This window comes from Pongo pygmaeus, chromosome 7 (genome assembly GCF_028885625.2).
Source record: "Pongo pygmaeus isolate AG05252 chromosome 7, NHGRI_mPonPyg2-v2.0_pri, whole genome shotgun sequence".
NCBI classification, from domain to species: domain Eukaryota; kingdom Metazoa; phylum Chordata; class Mammalia; order Primates; family Hominidae; genus Pongo; species Pongo pygmaeus.
The window spans coordinates 132,994,395-133,021,385 of NC_072380.2; the positions used below are offsets into that span (position 1 = coordinate 132,994,395).

Here is a 26,991-nt window from a genome sequence, read left to right on the forward strand (position 1 = left end):
AATGTCACACCTCAAGGAACTAGTGAAATAAGAACAAACCAAACCCAAAGCTAGCAGAAGAAAAGAAATAACAAAAATCAGAGCAGAACTAAATAAAATGGAAACAAAAAGCAATAAAAAAGATCAATGAAACAAAAAATTGGTTCTTTGAAAAGATAAACAAAATTGATAGACCATTAGCTGGATTAACCAAGAAAAATGAGAGAAGGTTCAAATAGTCTCATTTTCTCAATTAGAAATGAAAATAGAGACATTACAACCAACATCACAGAAATGCAAAAGATTATTCAAGACTATTATGAACACCTCTGTACATAGAAACTACAAAATCTGAAGGAAATGGATAAATTCCTGGAAACAACAATCCTCCTAGATTAAATCAAGAATAAGCCCTGAGCAGACCAATAACAAACAGTGAGATTGCATCAGTAATTAAAAAAAAAAATTCCAAAAAAAAAAAAAGGCCCAGGGCCAGATGGATTCACAGATGAATACTACCAGACATTCAAAGAAGAATTGGTACCAATTCTATGGAAACTATTATGTTGGTGCAAACCACAATTACTTTTGCACCAACCTAATATTCTAAAAGATTAGAAGGGGAATTCTCCCTAAATCATTCTGTGAAACCAGTATTACCTGATACAAAAACCAGTAGTGGACATAATGAAAAAGAAAATTACATGCCAACATCCCTGGTGAACATAGACACAAAAATAATCAACAAAATACTAGCCAAACAAATCCAACAACACATCAAGAAGATAATATGCTGTGATCAAGTGGATGTCATCCCAGGGACACAGAGAGGGTTTAACATACACAAGTCAATAAATGTGATACATCACATAAACAGAATTAATAACAAAAACCATATGTTCATCTCATAGATGCAGAAAGCATTCAATAAAATCCAGCATCCCTTTATGATAAATACTTTCAACAGACTAGGAATAGAAGGGACATACCTCAAAATAATAAACGCTGTATATAACAACCTCACAGCCAAAATCATACTGAATGGAAAAAAGTTAACAGCATTCCTTCTGAGAACTGGAACGAGACAAAGATACTCATTTTCACCGCTTCTATTCAAGATAGTACTGGTAGTCCTAGCCAGAGCAATAAGGCAAGAGAAAATAATAAAGAGCATCCAAACTGGAAAAGAAGAAGTTAAAATATTACTGTGTGCCAATGATATGATCATATACCTAGAGAACTTAAAGATTTCTCCAAAAGACTCCTGGATTTGATAAACAAATTCAGTAAACTCTTAGGTTACAAATCAATGTATACAAATCAGTAGCACTGTTATACACCAACGATCAATTCTCAGATAAGAGATAAGGCCTGAGGATCAAATCAAGAACACAATCGCTTTTACAATAGCTGCAAAAAAAAACAACAAAAGACATACCTAGGAATATATTATACTTAACTAAAGAGATGGAAATTCTCTTCAACAAGAATCACAAAACACTGCTAAGAGAAATCAGAGATGACACAAACAAATGGAAGCATCCCATGCTCATAGATTGAAAGAATTCTTATGAAAATGACCATACTTCCCAAAGCAATCTACAGATTCAATGCAATTCCTATAAAAATACCAACATCGTTTTTCACGGAATTAGAAAAAACAATCCTGAAATTCATATGGAACCCAAAAAGAGCCCAAATAGCCAAAGCACTCCTAAACAAAAAGAAAAAAATCTGGAGGCATCACATTACCTGACTTCAAAGTATACTGCAAGGCCATAGTTACCAAAACAGCATGGTACTGATATAAAAGTAAGCACATAAACTAATGGAACAGAAGAGAGAACCCAGAAATAAAGTCAAATACATACAACCAACTGATCTTGGACAAAACATTCAAAAACATAAATTGGGGAAATGACACCCTATTTAATAAATGGCACTGGGAAAACTGGATAGCCACATCATGTAGAATGAAACTGGATCCCTACCTCTCACCTTATAGAAAAATCAACTCAAGATGGATCAAAGCCTTAAATATAAGACCTGAAATGATAAAAATTCTAGGAGATAACCTGGGAAAAACTCTTCTGGACATTGGCCTAGGCAAGGAATTTATGACTAAGACTCCAAAAGCAAATTCAACAAAAACAAAAATCAAAAATAAATAAATGGTACTTAATTAAACTAAAAACCTTCTGAACAGCTAAAGAAATAATCATCAGAGTAAACAAAACCCAAGAATGGGAGAAAATATTTGCAAACTATGCATCTGACAAAGAACTAATATCCAGAATCTACAAGAAACTCACACAAATCAGCAAGAAAAAAACAAATATCTCATCAAAAAATGGGAAAATGGCATGAATAAACATTTCTCAAAAGAAGATATAGAAATGGCCCACAAACATATGAAAAAATGCTTAACATCACTAATCATCATGGAAATGCAGATTAAAACCACAATGAGTTACCTCCTCACCCCTGTAAGAATGGCCATGATTATAAGTCAAAAAACAATAGGTGTTGGTGTGGATGTGGTGAAAAGGGAATATTTATACACTGCTGGTGGGCATGTAATTTAGTACAACCTCTATGGAAAACAGTATGAAGATTTCTTAAAGAACTAAAAGTAGATTTACCTTTGGTTCCAGCAATCCCAGTACTGGCTATCTACCCAAAGGAAAAGAAGTCATTATGTCAAAAGACACCAGTAAACATATGTCTATTTTAGCACAATTCACAAATGCAAAGATATAGAACCAACTTCAGTGCCTGTCATCCAACCAGTAGATAAAGAAAATATTATATATATATATATATTTTACACAAACACATACCATGGAATACTACTCAGCCATAAAAAAGAACAAAGTAATGTACTTTGCAGCAGCTTGAATGGAGGCCATTATTCTAAGTGAAGTAATTCAGGAATGGAAAATCAAATACCGTATGTTCTCACTTTTAAGCGAGAGCTAAACTGTAGCTACACAAAGGAACACAGGGTGGTATAATGGACTTGGAGACTCAGAGTGGGGAGGGTGGAAGGTGGGTGAAGGATAAAAAAACTACATACTGGATAGAATGTACACTACTTGGGTGATGATGGGTGCACTACAATCTCAAACCTCACCACTATACAATTCAACCATGTAACCAAATACCCTTGTACCCCAAAAGTATTGTAAATAAAAATAGGTTCCCCACCCTGTGTCCAAGTGTTCTCATTGTTCAATTCCCACCTATGAGTGAGAACATGCGGTGTTTGGTTTTCTTTCCTTGGGATAGTTTGCTCAGAATGCTGGTTTCCAGTTTCATCCATGTCCCTACAAAGGACATGAATGCATCCTTTTTTATGGCTGCATGGTGGGGGTAAGGGGGAGGGATAGCATTAGGAGATATACCTAATGTAAATGACGAGTTAATGGGTGAAGCACACCAACATGGCACATGTATACATATGTAACAAACCTGCACATTGTGCACATGTGCCCTAAAACTTAAAGTATAATAATAAAAAAAAGAAAATAAAAATAGGTTATTAAAAAAGAGGAGAATAGATAACATGCTGAGGCATGTCAGAAAGAAGGAAGTTTCCTTTGAATTGCAGGAGACTTTATAAAAATGGTGACATGTCCAGTAGACTGATAAACTGGTAGCAGCTTAAGGACCATTTAAACAAAGAAAGCACTCGAAAGATGCTATCTTTACTTATTACATCATAATTCTGAAAAACAAATAAAAAACAATTAAAAATGATCCACAAGTTCCACAGGAATAAAAGCAAGTTGTAAGAACTGAAGCCAGAAAGCTTTGTATAGTAGTGGTTAAGAACATACATTTTGACATAGAATAGACCTAACTTCAACTGTTGACTCTGCCAGTGACCACTCTTGTGATGTGCAAGTAACTTGTCTTTTGCAGCTCAGTTTCCTCAAGTGTAAAGTGAGTAGAATAGTAGTAAATACTTCACAGGTTTGCTTCATAAGGAAATCTTTGTAAAGAGTCTAACTCTGATTCTCGGACATTTGTCAAGTTACCAAGCTTAGGCTGCCATTTTTAAACTGTCAAATGAGGTGCCAAAAATCCTACAAGCTTGAAAGATTTCTTAAAAACTACTTTCTGAAAGTACTTAGAGACACATGCACTCCTGTGTTCATTGCAGCACTATTCACAGTAACAAACATGGAATGCCCATCAATGGTGGACTGCATAAAGAAAATGTGGTGAACATACAGCAAGAAATACTATGCAGCCATGAAAAAAGAACAAAATCATGTTCTTTGCAGCAACACAGGTGCCTCTGGAAGCCATTATCTAGTGCAAATTAACACAGAAACAGGAAACCAAATACTGCATGCTCTCACTTAGAAGTGGGAGCTAAACATCGAGTACACATGGACATAAAGACGGGAACAATAGACACTAGGGAAAGATGGGAACAATAGACACTAGGGGCTACTAGTAGGGGGAGAATAGAAGGAGGCTGAAGGTTGAAAAGCTACCTATTGGGTACTATGCTCACTACCTGGGGGACAGAATCATTTGTACCCCACATCTCAGTGACATGCCATTTACCCATGTAACAAACCTACACAATGTACCCTCTGAGTCTAAAATAAAATTTTTAAAAAAGAAAAGATGTATTTAATTTGTCTTCAAATTTGGTATGTAACTTGTATGAAAGAAATTTTAATCCAAGGAGATTTTGTAATGAGATAATGAAGAAATTAAAACTACAGGTGATATTGTGCTGTTGCTCTCTGACCCAGTGGAGGTCTACATATGTGTAAAAATGAATACACCTTCTCTCTCCAGGTTGCAATGGTTCAGTTCACTGATGACCCCAGAACAGAATTTAAACTAAATGCTTACAAAACCAAAGAGACTCTTCTTGATGCAATTAAGCACATTTCATACAAAGGAGGAAATACAAAAACAGGTATGACCAAAAGAAGCCCAGCTAAGGCTCAAAGTAATTCATTATTAGTAACTACTGAAATGACCTTTTGTTTTAAGGCATAGTAATTTTTTTAAAGATTTTTTTTTCATTAATTTAAGAACTTTGTTCCCACCCTTTCCTCTCCAGAAAAACAAAAATGGGAGGGAGTGAAATCAAACTGTTGCCTTTCTTTGTTTCAGGAAAAGCAATTAAGTATGTTCGAGATACCTTGTTCACTGCAGAGTCAGGTACAAGAAGGGGCATCCCAAAGGTTATTGTGGTTATAACTGATGGAAGATCACAAGATGATGTGAACAAAATCTCCAGGGAGATGCAATTAGATGGTAAGATATATAAACAATAGTGGCTACCAAATGTGATGTTAGAATTGTTATTTTCTAAATACAAATTTATAGGCTATATCAGCATTACTTAAATGTTTTAAAATATTTCTTCATATTAACTAGACAGTGTAATTTTTAAAATACTTTCTGGTATACAAATCTGTAATTGTACTGTTTTGTTAGAGAAAACAGGTTATTTTCTCTAACACTTTTGTTACATACAGGATGCCCTTTATACAGAACTGTAGCAATTAAGTACTGTAAGAAAAGGACCAGGAAAGAACCTTATTACAGAAACTCCTCAGCCTCTTAATCATACCCAAATGCCCATCAATGATAGACTGGATAAAGAAAATGTGGACATATAAACCATGGAATACTATGCAGCCATAAAAAAGAATGAGTTCATGTCCTTTGCAGGGAAATGGATAAAGCTGGAAACCATCATCCTCAGCAAACTAACGCAGGAACAGAAAACCAATCACCGCATGTTCTCACTCATAAGTGGGAGTTGAACAATGAGAACACATGGACACAGGGAGGGGAACATCACACACTGGGGCCTGTTGGGGAGTGGGGGGCAACGGAGGGAGAGCATTAGGACAAATACCTAATGCATGCAGGGCCTAAAACCTAGATGACAGGTTGATAGGGACAGTAAACCACCATGGCACATGTAACAAACCTGCATGTTCAGCACATGTATCCCAGAATTTAAAGTAAAATTTTTGAAAAAAGAAAAAATATTGATTGAATGTATATATATATACATTCAATCAATCAATCAATCTATCTATCTATCTATCTATCTATCTATCTATGTATATATATGGACCGGGGAAGGAACCTTATTACAGAAATTCCTCAGCCTCTTAATCTGTAAAATACAGATTCTCACAGGACTGCTGTGAAGATTAAATTACATAAGTTATGGCAAATAGTAGTTCTATTTACTTGCCAAGCATTGAATGGTGACCCACCTTAGGTTGCTAGGCCTATTAATGTCTCAGTTTCTACTCCTGAAACAAAAACTGAGATAAGCTCAGTGTCTCTGTTTCAAGTATATTTCACACCATAAATGTTAAAGTAACTTTTAAAAATATGCAACCATAGAGATATTACTCAAATGCAAACTATTTCGTCTCAGGCACAATTTGGGGCCTTGGTCTTCTTGGGTTTCTTTAAAATGGAAAATCTCTTTAGGGGATGATGGAATCATTATCACATAATGAAATATATACATGCAGAACTCCGATGAACTGTAAAGAATGAATTATCCACCCCCATGGGCCTTCCTAAATAAACATATTTTAAACAGTTGGATGTGTCTTATATTACATTATTTGTGTTTTGTACAATTTAAAGTAATCAGAAATCTGTTCTCTGTCTGCCACAGGCTATAGCATTTTTGCAATTGGTGTGGCCGATGCAGATTACTCAGAGTTGGTTAGCATTGGCAGTAAGCCCAGCGCACGCCATGTCTTCTTTGTGGATGACTTTGATGCCTTTAAGAAAATCGAAGATGAGTTAATTACTTTTGTCTGCGAAACTGCATCAGCAAGTTAGTTCTTTGGAATTTGTACTTACTCATGTTGCTTAACGGCTGAAATATTTGACACTGGTTAAATAATGAGTCCCATCTTGATCTGAGAAAAGAATATTGACTTCCAGTGCTGCTTGTTATATAGACATTAAGTTTTATGGCTTTGAGCATGTGGAAGTAAACCTCCCCTCGTCTGTTTAGAGTTTAGAATGATAAAAACCTTCCCCAATCAGATGACAGTCTATGTTTAAAAGCAACTGTGCTTAAACAGATGTAGTAAATAATTTTCAATGTATTAAGAATGTATTAAGATGTAAAATGTATTAAGACTTCTCATCTGGGCAACATATTACAAGGGAGATGTGTCCCAATACATGCTCTCAGGTGATAACCCCTGATTTTAATGAACCCAGGAGGGAAGGAAGCTGTGGTCCTTTAGTTGTAATAAGGGACCTTAGCGCATTTCAATCTTTATGAAACCACAGAAAACCATAGTCACATTTGATTTGTATTCTCTTCACAATCAACTTCTGGAAAGATTGTATTAGTTTCCTCTTCTCAGGACAGGGAAAGAGTATGTTTGTGAAATATCCGAATTAGAGTTTTATTTTGTTTGTTTGGTTTTCCAGCCTGTCCAATGGTACACAAGGATGGCATTGATCTTGCAGGTATGCATTATCACAATCTTTTCAAACACAAAATATATTACATGCCTCTCATTTGGGGATGGGTTTTCTGTTTTTGTTTTTAAATCCTTAATAGAAAAATATTAAAATTTAAAATTCTAAAGTGCCGTATTCCTTGTTTATTCTTTTTCTACTTTCTTTTTTTAGGATTTAAGATGATGGAAATGTTTGGTTTGGTTGAAAAAGATTTTTCATCAGTGGAAGGGGTTTCTATGGAGCCTGGTACCTTCAATGTGTTTCCATGTTACCAACTCCATAAAGATGCCCTTGTTTCCCAGCCAACCAGGTATGTTTCTGTTGCAAGATTTTAAAGTCAATCGTATGTTTATTACATCTCACTGTGAAAATGATGTCAACTTGAAATATGGTGTAATAGTCCCTGGTAGGATTTTCCACAATGTTTAGAGTAGGAGGTATTTACATTTCTTTGTTTAAAAACACCAGACTCACACATAATGCAGGTTGAACTTTAACATCTGCTGATCTGAGACAACATATAAAAATGATTGCTGGATGCTGTGGCTCATTCCTGTAATCCTAACACTTTGGGAGGCCAAGGTAGGAGGATCACTTGAGGCCAAAAGTTTGAGAGCAGCCTGGGCAACAAAATAAGAGTCTCTACAAAAACATAAAAATAAAAAAATTAACTGGGCATTGTAGTGTGCACCTGTAGTCCCAGCTACTCTGGAGACTGAGGTGGGAGGATTGCTTGATCTCAGGAGGTTGAAGCTGCAGTGTGCCACGATCATGCCACTGCACCTCAGCCTTGGTGAAAGAGCAAGACCCTGTCTTTAAAAAAAAAAAAAAGTTGATACTTATATAGCACTACTACCAGCCATCTTTCTAAATGCGTATGTACACTAACTCACTCAAACCTCCAGTCACCTCTATGAAAGTAGATACTCTTTTTATCTAAATTTTACAGATAATTAATCAGAAACACAAAGAAGCTAAATGACTTGAGTGAGCTCACATAGTTAAATGGCAATGTTGAAATTTATATCCAGCAATCAAGCTCCAGTGCCCAGACCCTGAACCATTTCATGATAGTGCTATATGGTTCAAATGGCTTTTATCTTTGAGACAGTCACAACAGCAACTCTAGAAAGTTGAAGAGTAGTAATCAGGTTTATATAAAAATTGCATTACTTAGCTACTTTATACGTTTGCCTCATTCTTGTTTTTATCTCTGGATCTCCAGCAAATTGGATGGTGTCTGTCCACATTGAGGGCAGATCTGCCCCACCTAGCTCACTCAGACTCACACGCTAATCTCCTCTGGAAACACCCTCACAGATATACTCCAAAATAATGCCTTACCAGGTTTCTAGATATTCCTTAATCCGGTCAAGTTGAAACCTAAAATTTACCATCACAGGACCTTTGTCAGTTTATTTGCTGATGTATCTTAAATGTCTGTTACAATGTCTGGCATATAGTTGGCACTCAAAAAATACTTATTGAATGGACAAATGAATTAATGAATATATAAATAAATGAATATTTATTTTTATCTATGCAAACCAAACTTTCATTTTCAAATGCATGCTAAACTTGCACATTTATTTATTCAATTAATAACTATTATGGGGTTCCTACTATATGTAAAGGGTTGTATTTTTTTGCTTGGAGGAAGATTTAAAAAGTAAATGAGCAAAAGTAACGTTAGTTGTTAGAAAGAGAGACAAGATGATATTTTAGGTTGGGTTCTTCAGGAAGCAGATTTTCCGGCAGAGATTAGCATGTGGGAAGTTGATGAGGGTGTTCCCTCGTGGAAGGGAACAGCAGGACACAGGACAAGCCAAGAGGGAGAAGTCAAGCTGTGAAGAATCTCAGTAAAAGCCTCCAACCACCCAGAGGAGTTCTGAAAATGGTATGGCCCCTCAGAGCTGTCTCCCATTGGGTTCAGGGGTTCAGGTCCTTATACTTCCTCAATGACCAGTCATTGAAAAGAGGTTTCCTAGTAAGGTGGCATGACCTTGGGAGAGGCATCCTTTTTCAGCCAAGACAATTTCTGAAGGGGGATTGGTGTCTGAAACCTGTCTGCAGACAACCCTCCCAGGACCAGGAGTAATGTACCCTTAATTTTGGAAGGTGGATCTGGATGGTGCAACACAGATGGGAATGCAATTGACTACAATATGTAGTAGAAAGTGATAATGTCGTAAGTTATGTTTTACAAAAGGATAATAGATCAACATTGCTTATTATATGAAAACCTTTGACACTACTAAAATGTTCAGTGAGAGGTGACTGATTAGGTAAGTGATAAAATAGCCAAACAAGAGAAGATTGTGCAGCCATGAAATATCATGCTCTTAAAAATATTTAAGGAAGTGGAAAATGACTATTAAATGGTGCTAAGAAAGGGACACAATGATATAAATTGGACAAATGCACACATTCTTTACTAAATTAGATCAACAGTGATCTAGTTGGTGTTAATGGTGGTCTTTTCTGTTTTTCCAAATCTTGTGTAATGAAAATGTATTTGCTTTATAATCAAAGGAGTAACTTTTTTGAGGAAGGATACAATGAAACATGGTTTTCTTTCTATGTTCAGGTACTTGCACCCGGAAGGATTGCCCTCCGACTACACAATCAGCTTTCTATTCCGGATTCTTCCTGACACTCCACAGGAGCCATTTGCTCTTTGGGAGATTTTAAATAAAAATTCTGACCCATTGGTTGGGGTTATTTTAGACAGTAAGTATATTTATTGAGATCACATTCGCATATACATGCATGAGTAATGTATGTGGCATGCCACTTTGTCTGTTTGTGTATATTACAGAGTAACTCACTAATCTTATGTGCTGTGTAAATACTAAACAATGAATTATATAGCAGTTGATTTATCCATTTATTCTCTCATTCTTTCAACAAATGTTTCTTGAGTTCCTATTTTGTGCCAACACTATGCCTGGGATGCAGTAGTGAGGAAGGAGAAGAGAGAAAAACAATTTTTACTGGGAGAGGGAAAACTACAGACAGAGCAAGGCCCTTGGAGGGTCAATGGGAGGGGTGGGACCACAGTTCATTTTTTGGACATAGATATGATAAAAGTAAGATGCATATTTGATATCCCAGAATGGATGTCAGATTGACAGCAGCATATTTAGAAAGAATTCTGGGATGGAGATATACATTTGAAACTTGTGTCTTTGCTATACAAGCCATGAGACTGGGTGGGATCATCTAGAAAATGCGTCTAGAAAGAGCAGAGAATAGGTCTGGAGGCTGGGAAATGCTGATGTTTGGAGGTTGGAAACGTGAGGAAGAACCAGTGAAGGAAGCTTCTTAACCTTGTGCTCTTGGATGTTGTACCATCAACCTCGTGCTCTTGGATGTTGTATATGATGATCACTTAAGCAGATCAACTTTTTGGTTAATATCACTGAGTTTTCTATATCTAGTTTTAGTTTAGGATTCCAGTGAACCTAGGAACCAAAATTTGGAGGCTATTACTAGGTGCTAAGTCACATATTTGGATAAGGAAAGTATTAAGCTTATTTCCGACTAGTATTTGTAAAAGGATTTTTCAGTACATGGAAACTAATCAACAACTAAATATGATATTGTGGAAACATTTTGCATTGATATTAAAACTAAGGAAAGGCTGTAGATTGAAAGGGTATACGTTACTAACTTCATATATACCTGGGACTTGAAAATGAATTTTCTTAAAATGATTAAGACTAGCTTGCTCCTTCTGAAAACAGAGGTATTAATTTGTAGCATAGGAATGAATTAGAAAGAAAAAAGATTAGATAAATGAATAATATGAATTATTCTCTCACAAGGTTAGTAATACTTTGTATGCATATATTCTTTATTCTATTTGCTATTGAACAAAGCCATTTAAGAAAAATTCCATAGGGCTTTGGATCTCAAATTTCAGCTGGAGTGAGAATCTTTTCTCTTTCTAATTCATAATATCTTTTAAATAATAAAATATTCCTTGTAATAGGAAGAATTTAAGATTAGAAAAATTTTTGCTTGTTTGTTCATAATAAATGAAATATCTTGGGTGGCATAATTTGCACGTCCTAGGAAAGTTGGTTGCTGCAGTGGGTTAAAAAGACAAAGGGCCGGCCAGGCACGGTGGCTTACGCCTGTAATCCCAGCACTTTGGGATGCCGAGGTGGGCAGATCATGAGGTCAGGAGATCGAGACCATCCTGAACATGAGGTCAGGAGATCGAGACCAAGCTGTCTCTACTAAAAATGCAAAAAATTGGCTGGGCATGGTGGCGGGCACCTGTAGTTCCAGCTACTTGGGAGGCTGAGGCAGGAGAATGGCATGAACCCAGGAGGCGGAGCTTGCAGTGAGCCAAGATCGCACCACTGCACTCCAGCCTGGGTGACAGAGCGAGACTCCATCTCAAAAAAAAAAAAAAAAAAAAAAGAGACAAAGGGCCTGGTTTCTATTCTTTAAGATTTGATAAACTTAAAGCAGCTGTGTCTGCCTCTACTTCCAGCTTTGGACAATTTCTCCCAAGAGAGTGATGGGAATGAGAGTCTGGGCAAGGAAGTACAGAGGAAGAGTATGTGTAGGAGTCTTTGCCTCACTGTCCTCACCAAGTGGCTTAATCAGTTCACGTAACGAACTGAAAGTCTGCAGCAACCTGGGGACTGTAGATCACTTCCTTACTCATCACATCATTCTAAATACAGTTTCAAAACAATCGAAGCATTGTTTTGTTTTGAGTTGAATTTTAGAAAACAAAATTCACCTACTTTAATTATTTCTAAAATATTTTTATTTTTCTTTCAATAGATGGTGGGAAAACTCTAACATATTTCAACTATGACCAGAGTGGGGATTTTCAAACTGTTACTTTCGAAGGACCTGAAATTAGGAAAATTTTTTATGGAAGCTTTCACAAGGTTAGTAATGCTTTGTATGCATATATTTTTTATTCTATTTGCTATTGAACAAAGCCATTTAAAAAGAATTCCATAGGGCTTTGGATCTCAAATTTCAGCTGGAGTGAGAATTTCCTTTGTGCTTGTTAACAGTACCTGTGCTTGTTAACAGATTCTGATTTGGTAGTTCTGAGAGAGGACCCTGAAATGTGCATTTTTTTTTTTGGCAGGCACTCCCGAAAATAAGGGGGCCACTTTCCTCTTTGAGGAAAAATATAGTTAAGGATATGGCATTACCAAGTGGACAGTTGCTCATTTGCTACATTAGGTGCCATGTAGAAAAGATTGTTGGTCTAGCTGGTACAACTAGCTATCTATGAATGCAGAAGAAAGCACAATCAGCTGAATCATCTTAAAATGTGCAGATAGGGATAACTGATTGCACCGATACTTTTACATATATACAAGTGCAATCCATCACTGTCATCATAACAGTTACCCTGCGGAAAAATTTTATAAAACCTAAGTTTACTTGTCATTATTTTATTTATTTATTTATTTATTTATTTATTTATTTATTTATTTTGAGATGGAGTCTTGCTCTGTTGCCCAGGCTGGAGTGCAGTGGCGCAATCTCGGCTCACTGCAAGCTCTGCCTCCCGGGTTCATGCCATTCTCCTGCCTCAGCCTCCCGAGGAGCTGGGATTACAGGCATCTGCCACCACGCCTGGCTACTTTTTTGTATTTTTAGTAGGGACGGGATTTCACTGTATTAGCCAGGATGGTCTTGATCTCCTGACCTCGTGATCCACCCGCCTCGGCATCCCAAAGTGCTGGGATTACAGGCATGAGCCACCGTGCCCGGCCACTTGTCATTATTTTAATAACTCAGCACTTGTGGTATAACTATGTTCCTTAACATTTGCTTCTCAGAAACACTTATCTGTGGTGATCACTGGGGTGGACATCTACCAACATCTACTGCTTCCTTTGTATTGGAATAAACCCACTGATCTGTGGTGTTAAGCAGTGCAGCACCTACACTGCAGGATGAGCAGAGCATTTACTAGGTGGTGTAGAAAAATGCTTCGCTTCCTAACCAGGCCCTTACTGCCCTTTTAAAGTGAGAGAAGGGAAGCTGCATAGCAATTCTCTTGGCTCCTGTCTCATGGCCTAGAATGTGGTCAAATCAATATAATTTATGCAACTTTGCTACTTTCTGTGGTTTTGAATATCGTAATTGCATACCACATAATTGCATAAGAACAGTTGCTAAAAAAAAGAAAAAAAAAACTTGCTTTTTTTTTCCTGTTTAATAGGACTGTACTACCAGAAGAAAAGGTATCTGAAAAGTACATGAGATACAGGTGGAGATTTATTAGTTCATGGCTCAAAATAGTCCCATTAGCAGCTCTTAGGACTTAACATTGTTTACTCACCAAATTCCTCTTGGCATGTTTATTTTCTTGGTTATGGAGAGTGTATTGCAAAATAGTAAAAGATAAAATTGTATGGGAGATGAAAAGCATTTGAGATTTCATGAGTGTTAAAAGAAACATTGTCATTTTAGCCCGTGGTTTAGGCATGAACTTGTAATTCTCATTCCAAAGAATCCTTTGTAAGTCTTAGGTGAAGGTTAAGCTTTATTTCCTTACCAGAAGAACTCAAGAAGTAAGGTTCATTAAAAATCGATTTAAAATTTATAAACCTTCAAATTTTTAAAAGTTATATGAAGGAAGACTTCCCTCTACTTTAAGTGTTAATAAAGCCAAAAAACCAAACTTGGAAAAAAATTCAAAAAAGGCTTCTCGTGTGACAAAATACTTTATAATAGACCTATTAATAGAATATCTCAATGCAAATTCAATTTGTAGAAGGCAAATTCTATTTGTTCATAGGCTTATAAATGAATAAATACTTTACCTTAATTTCTCATTGATTTTCAGTTAGTTTTATTTTTTACACTTTGGCTATGAAGTGTGGGCCCAAGGTCTCTTTCAAAAAGCTTTAATTATATAAATGGGCACTTAAGTGCAACCAAAGAAGGAAAATATCTTTGAAAATTTTTCAATATCTCCTTTTGTAAAGCAAAAAAAAAAAAAATTAAGCATGTGAATAACTTCCCACAAGTTAACAATTCTTAAGGCAGGGATACTAGAAGCTAGGTTTTCTAGCACCCAGTATGAAAATTTCTGTAATCTATAATAATGGAAAGTGTTTTAAGGCTCAAAAACACGTAAGAGTTGAATTATACTCTAGTAAATGATCATAACAGAGATGTTAATAAGAAGCAAGGAATGTGGTGGGGTTTATTCCATCAATGTTTCCATACTTGGGCAATAGTTAATTCCTTTTTGAAGGAAAAGGATTCTCAAGAGTCCCACTGTTGACTTACATTATTTGTATCATGATCTAACTTAAGTAAAACATGAAATAAAAATTGGTGTAAGTCCATGTGCTTTCAGCTCGTATACAACAATGAAACAAAAATGAAGTTGAACAAAACCAGTAAAATTAAAAGTAACACTATCTTAATATGAAAGAGGATATTATTTCGTTGACACTCAACCTCTGCTTACAATGTGAATACACTGCTAGCTACTATAATTCCCATAACCTTGATTGTATTGCCCAAGATTGTTTTTCTTTGAACTACTAGATTTGTTCAAAGTTACTAGATTTTTGTTCAAAGTTACTAATAACTTTGAGTTACTAGATTTGTAACTTCTTTTGGATTTTACTTAGGGCAAAACCATTATTTGCCTATTAATTTCATCCCATAACCTTGATTGCATTGACCAACATAGTTTTTCTTTGAACTACCATAATACCTTATCTTAAAAAGATTTGTAACTTCTTTTGGCTTTTACTTAGGGTGAAATCATTATTTACCTATTAATTTGACTCTTTTAGCTCATCAGTCTGCCAAAAACAAGTACTGTAGTACTCATGAGGCTAATGCCATTGTAAGTTACAATGCATATATAAGCACTGAAATTTTACGGCAGAACTTGGACATAGAGTAGTTATCTAGTTCATCTAGAATACACCTAACTTTGACTATCACCTAAATAAGACAGATTTTACAAGTCCTTACAAAGAATGTGTCGACTCCTGAAAATATGATCACGGACCTCCAGATTCTTGAGATTCTAGTTTGAGAAAATTGTACCATACACTAAGCTAAACAGCTTTATTTTATTTGAACCTGGGTTCACCAGAAAGCATTCCTTCTTTCCCCTCAGATTCTAGATCCCCTTTCCTCATCCTAAATTAAATAAATATTTTGGAAGTATGGCTTGCCAACCACTCATGGTACTTTGGATGATTGTTGGTGATATATCAACAAAAATTTTTTATTTTAATATTTTTGTGTTTATTTTAATGTGCATTCAGAAAAGGCATAGCTAGTACAGCAGTCCCTGTGATTTCAAAGATGCAATTGCTCTCGAGTTAGGCCAGACTTTAAAAGTGAATCCTTTCAAAGCCATTGTAAAAAGAAGTGTTAAATAGATAAAAATAGAGATGGTACTTGAATGTGGGAAAATCATGGAGATGATAAAAGTAGAAATTTTCTCTTCTAGCAAAATACATGGTGACAGAATTCTTTCTTTTCTCTTTCATACTTTGTACTGATGAGTCATACAATTATACAAATTTGGTTGATATTTCCTTCTGTTTCTTACCTCCTAAAACATCTTACTTTTACCTAGCTACACATTGTTGTCAGTGAGACTTTGGTCAAAGTGGTTATTGACTGCAAGCAAGTGGGTGAGAAGGCAATGAATGCATCAGCTAATATCACATCAGATGGTGTAGAAGTACTAGGGAAAATGGTTCGATCAAGAGGACCAGGTGGAAACTCTGCACCGGTAAGTGAATAAACCCGTGAAGCTGTGTTATTGTTAAGGGAGAGAAATTATTTTAAAGTACATTAGCTATTTTCCAGGGGAAAGGTTTAACAAAAAGGTGAATGGATAAATGGATGGATGAATGGATGGATGGATGGATGGATGGATGGATGGATGGATGGATGGATGGATAAATAAATAATGGCCTCTTTAAATGAATTAAGACATGTACATTCAAAGCTTGTGGTAGTATGCTTCTGCTGTATTATATGGAATATGCATTAGGAATTAGGCTAGTTCATTTTCTGAATGCATTTTAAAATTTAAATAGTAAAATATTCATCACATGGTTTGGGGCATAAATGGTTTTTAGAAAAGAATTACAACTGTAAATGAACCTCATTTATATAAGCAAATACAAATCCACACAAAATTAGTGAATATTATACACAGGAAATTGACATAAGCCTCTTATTTGTGTTAGATTTGGGCATTTTAAAACTAGATTTTGCTATCACTAATGTAAAATTTACCCTTTAATTATTAGTGATTATTGAGTAACATACCATTCTAAGATAATATATTTTTTTACCTTACAATATGGAATTTAAATCTGAGAGACTTCCAGTTGGCAAAGAAATCACATTCCCATCACTCATTACCCACAAAAAAGAATAGTGCACACAGTTTTTTGTGTTAATACTGTGCATTCACAGCTAATTAGCAGCATTCTCTAATTTGAGTCATTCTATAGTGAGGCATTTTATTCTTGTAAACAATCCCAACTGTTCTAATCTACACTTCTCTTATGTAATAGAACAATCAAGATAATTATGAATTACTATTGTCTCCCACTTTCATAGATCTGTAGAATTAGCTAGTTATACAAGAGCTGGTAGTTCTCAAAGACTTTTAAAGCTGAAGATCACCTTGTAAAAATGAAATCCTATACTATGTCAAATAAATAAAACAGACCCATGGTTCTAATTCCACTACCATTCACTTAGTACACAGGAAATAGTCCGAGTGGGAGAGTGATTTACTTTGGGGCACTTTGCTATTTTGTGGCATTTATCTTTGTGGTAACAATAGAAGTGAATGGTAGCAATGTGTCCCCTTATGTATAGGGGAACATTGATGCTTTCAGACCTTGATAGGCAGATGATGCTAAGTAGTTTAACACTTACAGTTGAAGTATCTTTAAAAGTTATGTTGTTTCTACTTTGCTTTGGAGAATTATGGATTAGATGTTTAGAAAGAGAATGTAAAAGCTATGGAAGGCTCTCTTGTTCTCAGTTACAGTAAGAGACTTTTGGGAATGTTTACATGATTTTGAAAACTTGTCTCCTCCTAATGTGTGGCATTTCATGATAATTAAAAAACACACCATCTTCTGCTTAATGGAAGATACTCCTATGATAGTACATGAAGGAAATTATAAAAACACAGAATTATCAAACTAAGGATATCTTGTATGCATAAATGGATATATAGATGGATACTTGGATGATGAATGAATAGACTCTAATTTAAGAAAGAGAATCCAGGCCCAGTGCGGTGCCTCATGCCTGTAATTTCAGCACTTTGGGAGGCTGAGGTGGGTGGATCACGAGGTCAGGAGATCATCCTGTCTAACATGGTGAAACTCCGTCTCTACTAAAAATACAAAAAATTAGCTGGATGTGGTGGCACGCACCTGTAGTCCACCTACTCGGGAGGCTGAGGCAGGAGAATTGCTTGAACCCGGGAGGTGGATGTTGCAGTGAGCCAAGATCGCGCCACTGCACTTTAGCCTGGGTGGCAGAGCAAGACTCCATCTCAAAAAAAAAAAAAAAAAAAAAAAAAAAAGAACACAAACAAAGAGAAACCATTCAACCATTCTAGGTATATGAGATTCTGGGCCCAGATCACATAATACTATTATTAATATTTTCTTAATTTTAGAAATAACGAATATAAAATTCCTGAAAGTTAGTAGGCGTTCACTGAAGAGCAACTATTATTATTGAAGCAAGTCAATAACACATTCTCCATCCTCCATCCCACCTTTTCTAGACTTCTAGCACTTGATTATTGACAGTGACATACTATTTTGTTTCTCTTTTATATATCTACATTTCACTCCTCTAACCAGATTATAAATGCCTCAAAATAGAAACCGTGTCCTTGTCTTTGTTTAAAACCACCCTACATCACAGTGTCTACTCAATACTGATGAACAGAGTAAGTTCTCAAGAAACATTTGATAGAAATTAAATAGAATGTTCTCTGTTCAAATTGTATTATATCTTTTCTTAAAATTTTGTTTTGCATATATTCCATGTGTGATGTTGACAATAGTCCCATAATATATAGTACCCTCTCCTAATTATTTTATAATTATAATTATTTCACAATGATAGTTTTATAATTGTATTTTAAAGTATACTGTATGTAATAATTATGCTTCAAAGATATGACCAACTAAATATCAACTAATTTCTTTCTGAAAGTAAAAATGCCTGCAGGTTTCAGGCCTACTGGTGATCAATCTTTACTTTCGGCCAGGAGAGAAATGGAGTTAAACAGAGCACTCTCTGTGGTTATTTCCAACTAGTAGTAGACAAAGGAGAATTATAGAAGTCAATAATTAAAGAGTTCTTTGTAAGGCTAGTAGGAAAAAAGTCATAGCATTTGTTGAATCTAGAAGTCTATAAAGGATTACTAACTAGATTTTCAGTCTGCCCACTTACTGAAGAATTTGATTATGTCGAAATGAATGCATTAAGTTAGATCTCAAGAATGTGATTGGAAACTCAGACTTGCTTTTTGAGGGATATTACTTAATCATTTCAGTACAAGGTAAGAGAAGTCTCAGTTTTCAATTTTAAAATTAGAAATCACAGACTGCCAATCTAACCTTAATATACATTTGTACTCTAATATCCAGCAAAAGGTAATGTATGTTGTGCAAATTCTGGATTATTCTAGGAGGAGTAATTATTATATAAGAGAGATTAGTAACTTACAGGTCTCCATTCCCTGCCAAATCCAACAATTATTCAATAAATGCCAGATGGTGGAAGTCTAAAGATTTAGTCTTTAAAGAAAATATATTATTTTTAAACCATAACTGAGTAGAAGATAGATTAATGCATTTAAGGATACAGTAACTACTCAACAGAAATTACGTTCTTAATAAAATCAACTGGTGTTCAGCAATGCAAGATTGTATCGGCAGTAACAGTCTCTACTGGGTAACCTAACAAGCAGGCTTAACTTAGCTGTCTAAATACATGTGGAATGAAACTTAACAACTGTGCTTCTCCTTTCCAAACTTTTTTTCTCCTAAAAAGTTTCTCCTGCATTTTCTGGTACCTAATGAAATGATTCTAGAAAAGTTTTGAGTTTCTGGCATACGATCATATTTCTTAGTGCCTTTCTTCTACCTTTGCAAATCTAATACTTAGGTAATTATCCAACTGGCATATATTTAGCTCCCTGCTGTTCAAATAACAGAGACGTATGAGTTATGCTATGGAGTTGCCTATCATTTTAGCCACTGAGTTACAGCTTTTATATATAAATCAATAGTAGCCTAGTTGATGATTCTACAAACACTTGTTTGAAAACAAGTGTTAAATTGCTAAAAAAAAGGTATATTTTCATGTCAATTATCTATTTTATGCTTTTAAAATTATAATGATAGCTAATAGTTATTACATCTCTGCTAGGAACTAAGCAGTGTGTATTTTCCTGGGATGATTTCATTTAATCCTGTAATAATCCTTGAAAGAGATACTCGCATCTTCCCTACTCTGTAGATAGAGAAACTGAGACTTTAAGAAGCTAGGGTCAGGTCCCCTTTCAAAAAGTGAGAGTAGTGAAATAAGAGACTGTATCCAACTTCCATAAGATCATCTGCCTTTCATTCCAGTGCTTCTTCCATTAGGACAGACTCTGATAATTATAGAATAAAGGCAGAGAAGGGAGTTTGGTTTGTACCAGAGACTATATGTCCTATCTGTTCATTGACCCCCCCAAGTGTGTCTATACCTTAAAATTCTAATTAATACCAACAAGTGCAATAGCTATGTATTTTATTTTCTAATGTAATCAGTGCCTTCGTGGTTTCCCTTAAATTCAATAAATTGATTGAAAACAAGTTAAAAACAATCAGTTCAATAGTTGACAAGTGGTAAATGCACAATCTTAGTTTTGTGATGGCGTCAATAAAGGTTAGACATCAAATTACAAACAGAAAATGGTTTAGTTCCTCTGTACTCTTTCACCAGTATTCTTGTGCAGTGTAAAGCTCTCTAGATATTTATATAAATTCGGGTACAGCTTTGCTTCAAATTATAAATTTAGTTAATACATGTTAGAAAAAAAAATCAGAGAATAAAATTTGGCACTGAGTGGAAAATGGAGCCAGAGGTACATTTTAATTCCCATTCACAGATCAAAATGACTCAACTGCTAAGAAATATTTTAATCTTATTTTCATGCTAACATTTGACCCCAAGTGACTTGCCTTTTGTGCTATACCAGACAAAAATGTCTAACAATGAAAAATGAGCATTTGTAATTGGCTAAGTATTCCCTTGAAAGAGATTATGAAAAGTGAAAGTGGGAGGTTTTGTGTCTCTTTCTCTTTTTTTTTTTTTTTGCAAAGATGTATCTTTTATAATTTTCAGTGAGTTACAAAAATGTTACAAAAGTAAAAAAGGGCTGCTTCTTACATTAGTTCTCTAAAGTATTATTTATTTTGAGCCACACTATCTTGCATTTTAACGTACTCAAATATGAGATCTTTTGACATACCACCTTGTACTGTCTCCTGTATAACTTGCACAAATATGTATGTCATTGCTTTTGGAATAAAAGCCAAAGGCTTTTTTTCTCTTTTAATCAATCCCCTGAAATGTGCCTTGGAAAAAAAAAAAAGTCCCTAAATAAAGGCTGAGGAATCTAAACTATTACAAAGGCAAACAATTATGAATAAATTTGTTGTACTCAAAGAAAAAGCTGCTGACATCATCTAACTTGCAAAAGAAAAGTCAGCCCACGTAACATTCCTGAAATTATAATATTGGCTTCATTTAGCACTTAGTAAGCATTCAACCCCTGGAATAAATAAATTGAGCTCCTAAGAGTCCCAATAACTTCATAAGGCAGAAGTCCAGTGAAAGGTTTGTAAATGTAGACATTAGACTGTTATAGGTGGTTAGGAGGTAAATGTTTATTTGAAAAACTTCAAGAAATCCTGATGTATACTGGGGTTTGTGAAAGGCCTTTGCTTTAAGTAAGTCTTTCCATTCATGAAAATGTTTTTGCTCTGAGGGCTCTACTCAGAAATGGAAAATTTCTTAATGGATAAATGATTCGCAGACTTAGCTGAATCTATCCAATGCTGTCATAATGGGACCTATTTAATAAAAGTCCCAAGACAAAATGGCATTGTAAGATTACATTGGGCTATATGCATTTTAAATGTTAGATCAAAGATCAGTTTACTGGAAAATAAACCACAAGAAAATGGGGCATGCCATTTAAATCTCAAAGAGAACTAAGCCTTCAACATGTGGTTACGTTATTTAAACTTTTTCTTCCCTGATCCTATTCCACAGAATGGACTTTGCTGTGATCATACCCCATAGCGGCAATCTGAAGATGTAATGATATAGGCAAAGTGCTTAGAATAGTGCCTGGCACATAGTAATATTCATTTCTGCAAATGTTTGTTGCTATTGTTGTTGTTATTTACTAAGATTTTTCTGAATCAAAACATTTCATAGATATTATTATTGTGGAAACAAACTACTATTATATTTCTGTCCTCAATACTGTCACTGGCATTTTGATTCTACTTTTTTGGCCTTTGTATTATATGTACACCTTCTCCTTAAACAAATCAATTATGAGAAAGCTAATATTTATTATTTTATTATTTAAAGCAACTATGTTCCAGGCACTATTCTAAATATTTGCTCTATACTAACTCATTTAATCCTCACAATCACATGAATAGGTACTATGGGAAAACTAGGACTTTACAGATGGGAAAGCTAAGACTCCAAGACATTAAATAATTTGTTCAAAGTACTCATTCTGTCAGTGGAGGAGTCAGAGATGACACCCAGGCAGTCTAGCTCCATACTGTCAGAATCCCTATGATCTTTGAAATATTTGTTGTTAGTGTTGTTATAATTGTTTATAAAAATAAGCTATAATGTATTTTTCCAAATGTTTTAATTTTATTAGGTGGTGCAAAAGTAATTGCAGTTTTTGACATTACTTTTGCACCAACCTAATAAAAACTTAATTTTTTATTGGACATATTTTTTTTTGTTTGATTGCCCTGGACAGTCTCAGTTATCATACTCTTGGATGGTGGAGGGGAACCTTAAACCACCTGGAAAAAAAAAGCAGTGAGCCATGCACATATTTCTTCAAACAGCTCAATAGGTGTATATGGGATCATTAAAATAAGATGCTTTGACTTGTGGATTTGCTTTCAAAATTCAGGGGTTACTTTGTTGATCAGTTGGAATGAATGTTTGCAATAAGGCATAGTTACTTGAGTATAATGACAGAAAGCCCGATTTCATTCTGCTTACTGTCAGAACAAGTTATTTTGTGATAGTGCATGCATTTTTAATAACATGTTTCAATAGTACTATCTACTTGGGCATTATCATTTTTCTAGAAGACGTTTGGTGAAGGATGGATAGTACTATTTGGGAGAAAATAAGGAAGGCATCAAGAGTTTCCAGTCTTTGCTGAAAACACCACTTGCTGAAAGCAAGATTACAGATTTAAAATGAAAACAATTTCATCCTTCTCCCAGATCAGTAATAGAGCACACTCTTAATATTTGAAAATAATGTCAGAAGAAATATAGTAAAAATGATTGGGTCATTAAGCTGGTGTTAGCCCTTAATGATGTTATAATTACGTTTCTGTATATTTCAACGTGTATATTGACTTATCACCAACATACATGAGTGGAGCAAGCCTGTCTAAATATTTATGGCATGATCAATGGCTTAAATAAAAATACACATAGCTTACATTCTCACAATACTTAATGTGAAGCTGTCATGACATTTGCCACATTGTGTACCATGTTTATGTGGTCCCCACTCACCCACTGTAAGTTCCTCTAGGTCAGGACTATGATTTTTTAAAAAATGTTTGTATCCTAAAAGTCTACATAGTATCTGGCTTACATTATGCACTGAAGAAAAAGTTACTGAGTGTATGTACAAAGGAGTGAAGTGAGAATTAATTCAATAAGCCTTCCTGAGTGCTTTTTATATGCCACATATTATGATAGGTGACCTAAAGATGAGTTTGGTAATGTAAATAATTGTGTAGTGGGAGGTGTGCTATAGAGGAGGCATATGGAGTGTTGTGTGGTTACAGAGTCATTTGGCAGCAGCTGTGATGGGCTTTGTAAGGAAGACTTTAACAGAGGAGCTAAGCTTACTCTTTAGGTAGAAACGGAGGGGAAGTTTTGATAAATAAGAGGGTTTAGATGGTGGATGAATAATTGTAGACAAAATCTTAGACCACTGTGTGTTTGAGGAAAAAAATTAGTTTGACATTGTTGGAGTTACTTTTTAATTTACTTACTGTAATGTATTATTAATGTATTGGTATTCTGTTATATAATATATAACATAAAATCATTATAAAGATAATTTATTTATATATATTTTATTGAATGACAATTTTCTTTTTAAATCACAGTTCCAGTTACAGATGTTTGATATTGTTTGCTCCACATCATGGGCCAATACAGACAAATGCTGTGAACTTCCAGGCCTGGTAAGAATGCTTCCTTCATTTCTATTAATTTTTTTAATTGTATTTAATTTTCTGGAAATGAGAAGCTATTTCTCAACATTCATATCATAGGCAACTCATTGAGATGATAAAATGAGAAAGAGATTAATAAAGAGGCATGTCTGAAATTAACAAGATTTTTCCTGTATGACCTAGGATTACATACAGTGTGAACTGCCCAACTCAGAGGGTGCCATTTACACATAGTCCAGATGTTCCCAGATTCCATGGCTCATGAAGCCCTTAGTGTCTCAAGTTTTTTCTTGCACCCCTAAGCCAAAAGAAACACCTTGCAGTTCCATTTATGAAATAGTAGGTCCAAACATCTTACTAAATATTTATGTCCTAACAACTCAGTAGCCATATAAAATAAAATGCACATACATTGAAAGAAAAAAGTGATATTTATATTTTATTCTTAAATGACCAAAATTGCTTACTGATGGGATGTGTGTGCTTACCTGAGCCCCGCAGAATTTCCCATATCTTGGGATCACATTGGCCATTGCCATCCTCACTTCTTTTTCTACATTGCTTTTCTCATAGTACTTTCCTTTCATCATAGCAGCTATATTTGTAAATTAGGGCATCATCCAAAAAAAATGTTGCAAAATCTAATGTTGAAACTGCAGACTACCTTGAGCTTATCATTCACAGGAAGTCCAGTGGGTGCTGAATATTGCTGTGCTTCTCTTAAATTTTTAAAACATTCACAGGACCCCTGTGAGTTCAATATAGTGCTCCCGGGCATCTTGGTGTACAATTTTAGAACTGTAGTCATAATCTACGTAACCTGTATGTGATGCTACTAGAAAACTAAACATTTAAAAGTTATTTATACCAAGTGATGGTGTAAATATTTATGTCCTAACAACTCAGTATCCCATATAAAATATAATACACATAAATTGGAAGAAAAAATGATATTTATATTTTATTCCTATATAAGCATAATTTCTTACTGTTGGGATGTGTGTATACCCATATATATATATACAAACAAAAAAACAGATTTACATCTTAGGATCCTAGGACAAGTAAGCTGGCACGGATGACCCTGTCATGGTTGGGCAGTAGTCATGTCTTAATAATTAAAGCTGGGATTCTGGATCCAGAGCATGGGGAACCCTTCATGAAGTCTGTGAGATTTGACCTTATAACTGTATTAGTCTGTTCTCATGCTGCTAATAAAGACATACCCGAGACTGGGTAATTTATAAAGGAAGGTTTAGTTGACTCACAGTTTTTTACGGCTGGGGAGGCCTCAGGAAACTTACAAACATGGTGGAAGGGGAAGCAAACGCTTCCTTCTTCACAAGGTGGCAGCAAGGAGAAGTGCGGAGCGAAGGTGGGGGAAAGCCCCTTATAAAACCATCAGATCTCATGAGAATGTGCTCACTATCACAAGAACAGCATGGAGGTAACCGCCCCTATGATTCATACCTGGCTTACATTATGCACTGAAGAAAAAGTTACTGAGTTGAAAAAGTTACTCCACTGGGTCCTACCTGTGACATATGGGGATTATGGGAACTATATCAAGATGAGATTTGGGTGCGGACACAGCCAAACTGTATCAGTAAGACTTACCATATCAAAAAGCCAAACCATATAAATAAGACTTAACACCTCACAACATCTATTGCAAGCACCAAATTCATGGCAGTCTGTATTTGAGAAGGAAGCAACTTAATATTTCTTCACCAAAATAAGTTTCTAGTAAACTCTGGAAGAAATTAAATTAGATACACCTTGATGTTGTGCTAAAGGGAAGGTAGATGTGAAATTGGCAGGAGAAACACTCAGAATCCTCTGTTGTATCAAGCAAAGATGTGATCACCACTTTTTCTAGGAAAGGACCCTTCTCGTTCCTTTTCTTTTTACTTGTCTCATTGAAGAGGTGTAAATTCCATAGTAAAAAGACACGGTACAGTAACAGTCAGCAGCACTGGCAAAACCATCACTGAGTCGCTGGCTACAGGTGGCCTGTTGTTAGCCTTATTTTGGGATCTTTCAGAATACTTAAGTTTATGTTTCACTCTAGCTGGCCAGATTTCAGGCCAGATGTGTTCACAGGGGATTTGAACTGAAGTCTTTTACTGTTGTCCAACATTTAGAGAAAAGTATATACACCATGTAACAGTCCATTTGCTTAACCTTTCTTGGGTTTCTGTTGTGAATGTTGTAGAGACTCAGATTATTTTCAGTTTGGCAATTTAGCTGTCATCTGTGCTCTATGTGGCTCTAATTTTATTTTCCCCCGAAGTCTTAAATAATGACTAGTTTTTTCTCTATCCAAAGGGACTGATGAACTCCATGAACTTCTATAGTATGTTATCCCAGTGCTGAGCTTATTTTGGCTGCTGCTCTAAATGGGATATTTACAAATTGTTCAATAGCTGTTAGCAGGTGCTCTGTCTTCCTCTACATTCCAGTAACTCATTCAGATATATTCAGCCTTCCATTAGTAATCTATTTTGTAATGTCACATGACAACAATATTCCCTAAGAGAGAAGAATAATGTTCTCCTATTCCAGAGCCTTAGATCTACACTGTGATGTTTTTCTTACTTTCAACCACAGAATGTGAGCAGTTGTGGAAATTGTCATAGGGAATTGATGAAGAGTTTAAACATTGATTTTATTTTGTTTTTCTTTGTTTGTTTTAGTACAGATATAGTTGTTTTGATTGAGTACTCCAAGTTTTCTTTTATCCTTTGAAACAGAAAAATTATTGTAGCATAAAAAAGTTTTCAAGACCTTTAGTTCGCAGAGTACTATCACTCCAACCAACAGAATTAAATAGTAATCAAGATTTTTTTTTGTTGCACTCACTTCTGATTGTCTTTCCTCACCTGGATTCCCAAGCTGGTTTTAGCAACACCCATTGATAATAGTGATTATCAGTGACTGGGAGGTACCCATTCATTTTTCTTTACAGAAAAGAT

At 35.3% G+C, this 26,991-nt stretch overlaps 1 protein-coding gene across 3 annotated transcripts in view; it reads left to right on the forward strand.

Annotated features, from left to right (window-relative positions):
• COL14A1 (collagen type XIV alpha 1 chain) overlaps positions 1-26,991 on the forward strand; it is a 241,791-nt gene that overhangs the window by 146,310 nt on the left and 68,490 nt on the right. For all 3 annotated transcript variants that reach the window (XM_063669039.1, XM_054497822.2, XM_054497821.2), the window contains exons 27-35: positions 4,798-4,921; positions 5,122-5,265; positions 6,662-6,826; positions 7,438-7,476; positions 7,642-7,780; positions 10,058-10,200; positions 12,274-12,383; positions 16,076-16,234; positions 23,948-24,025. In XM_063669039.1, coding sequence (XP_063525109.1) covers positions 4,798-4,921; positions 5,122-5,265; positions 6,662-6,826; positions 7,438-7,476; positions 7,642-7,780; positions 10,058-10,200; positions 12,274-12,383; positions 16,076-16,234; positions 23,948-24,025 — 1,101 coding nt within the window. The remainder of the gene's footprint in view (positions 1-4,797; positions 4,922-5,121; positions 5,266-6,661; positions 6,827-7,437; positions 7,477-7,641; positions 7,781-10,057; positions 10,201-12,273; positions 12,384-16,075; positions 16,235-23,947; positions 24,026-26,991) is intronic.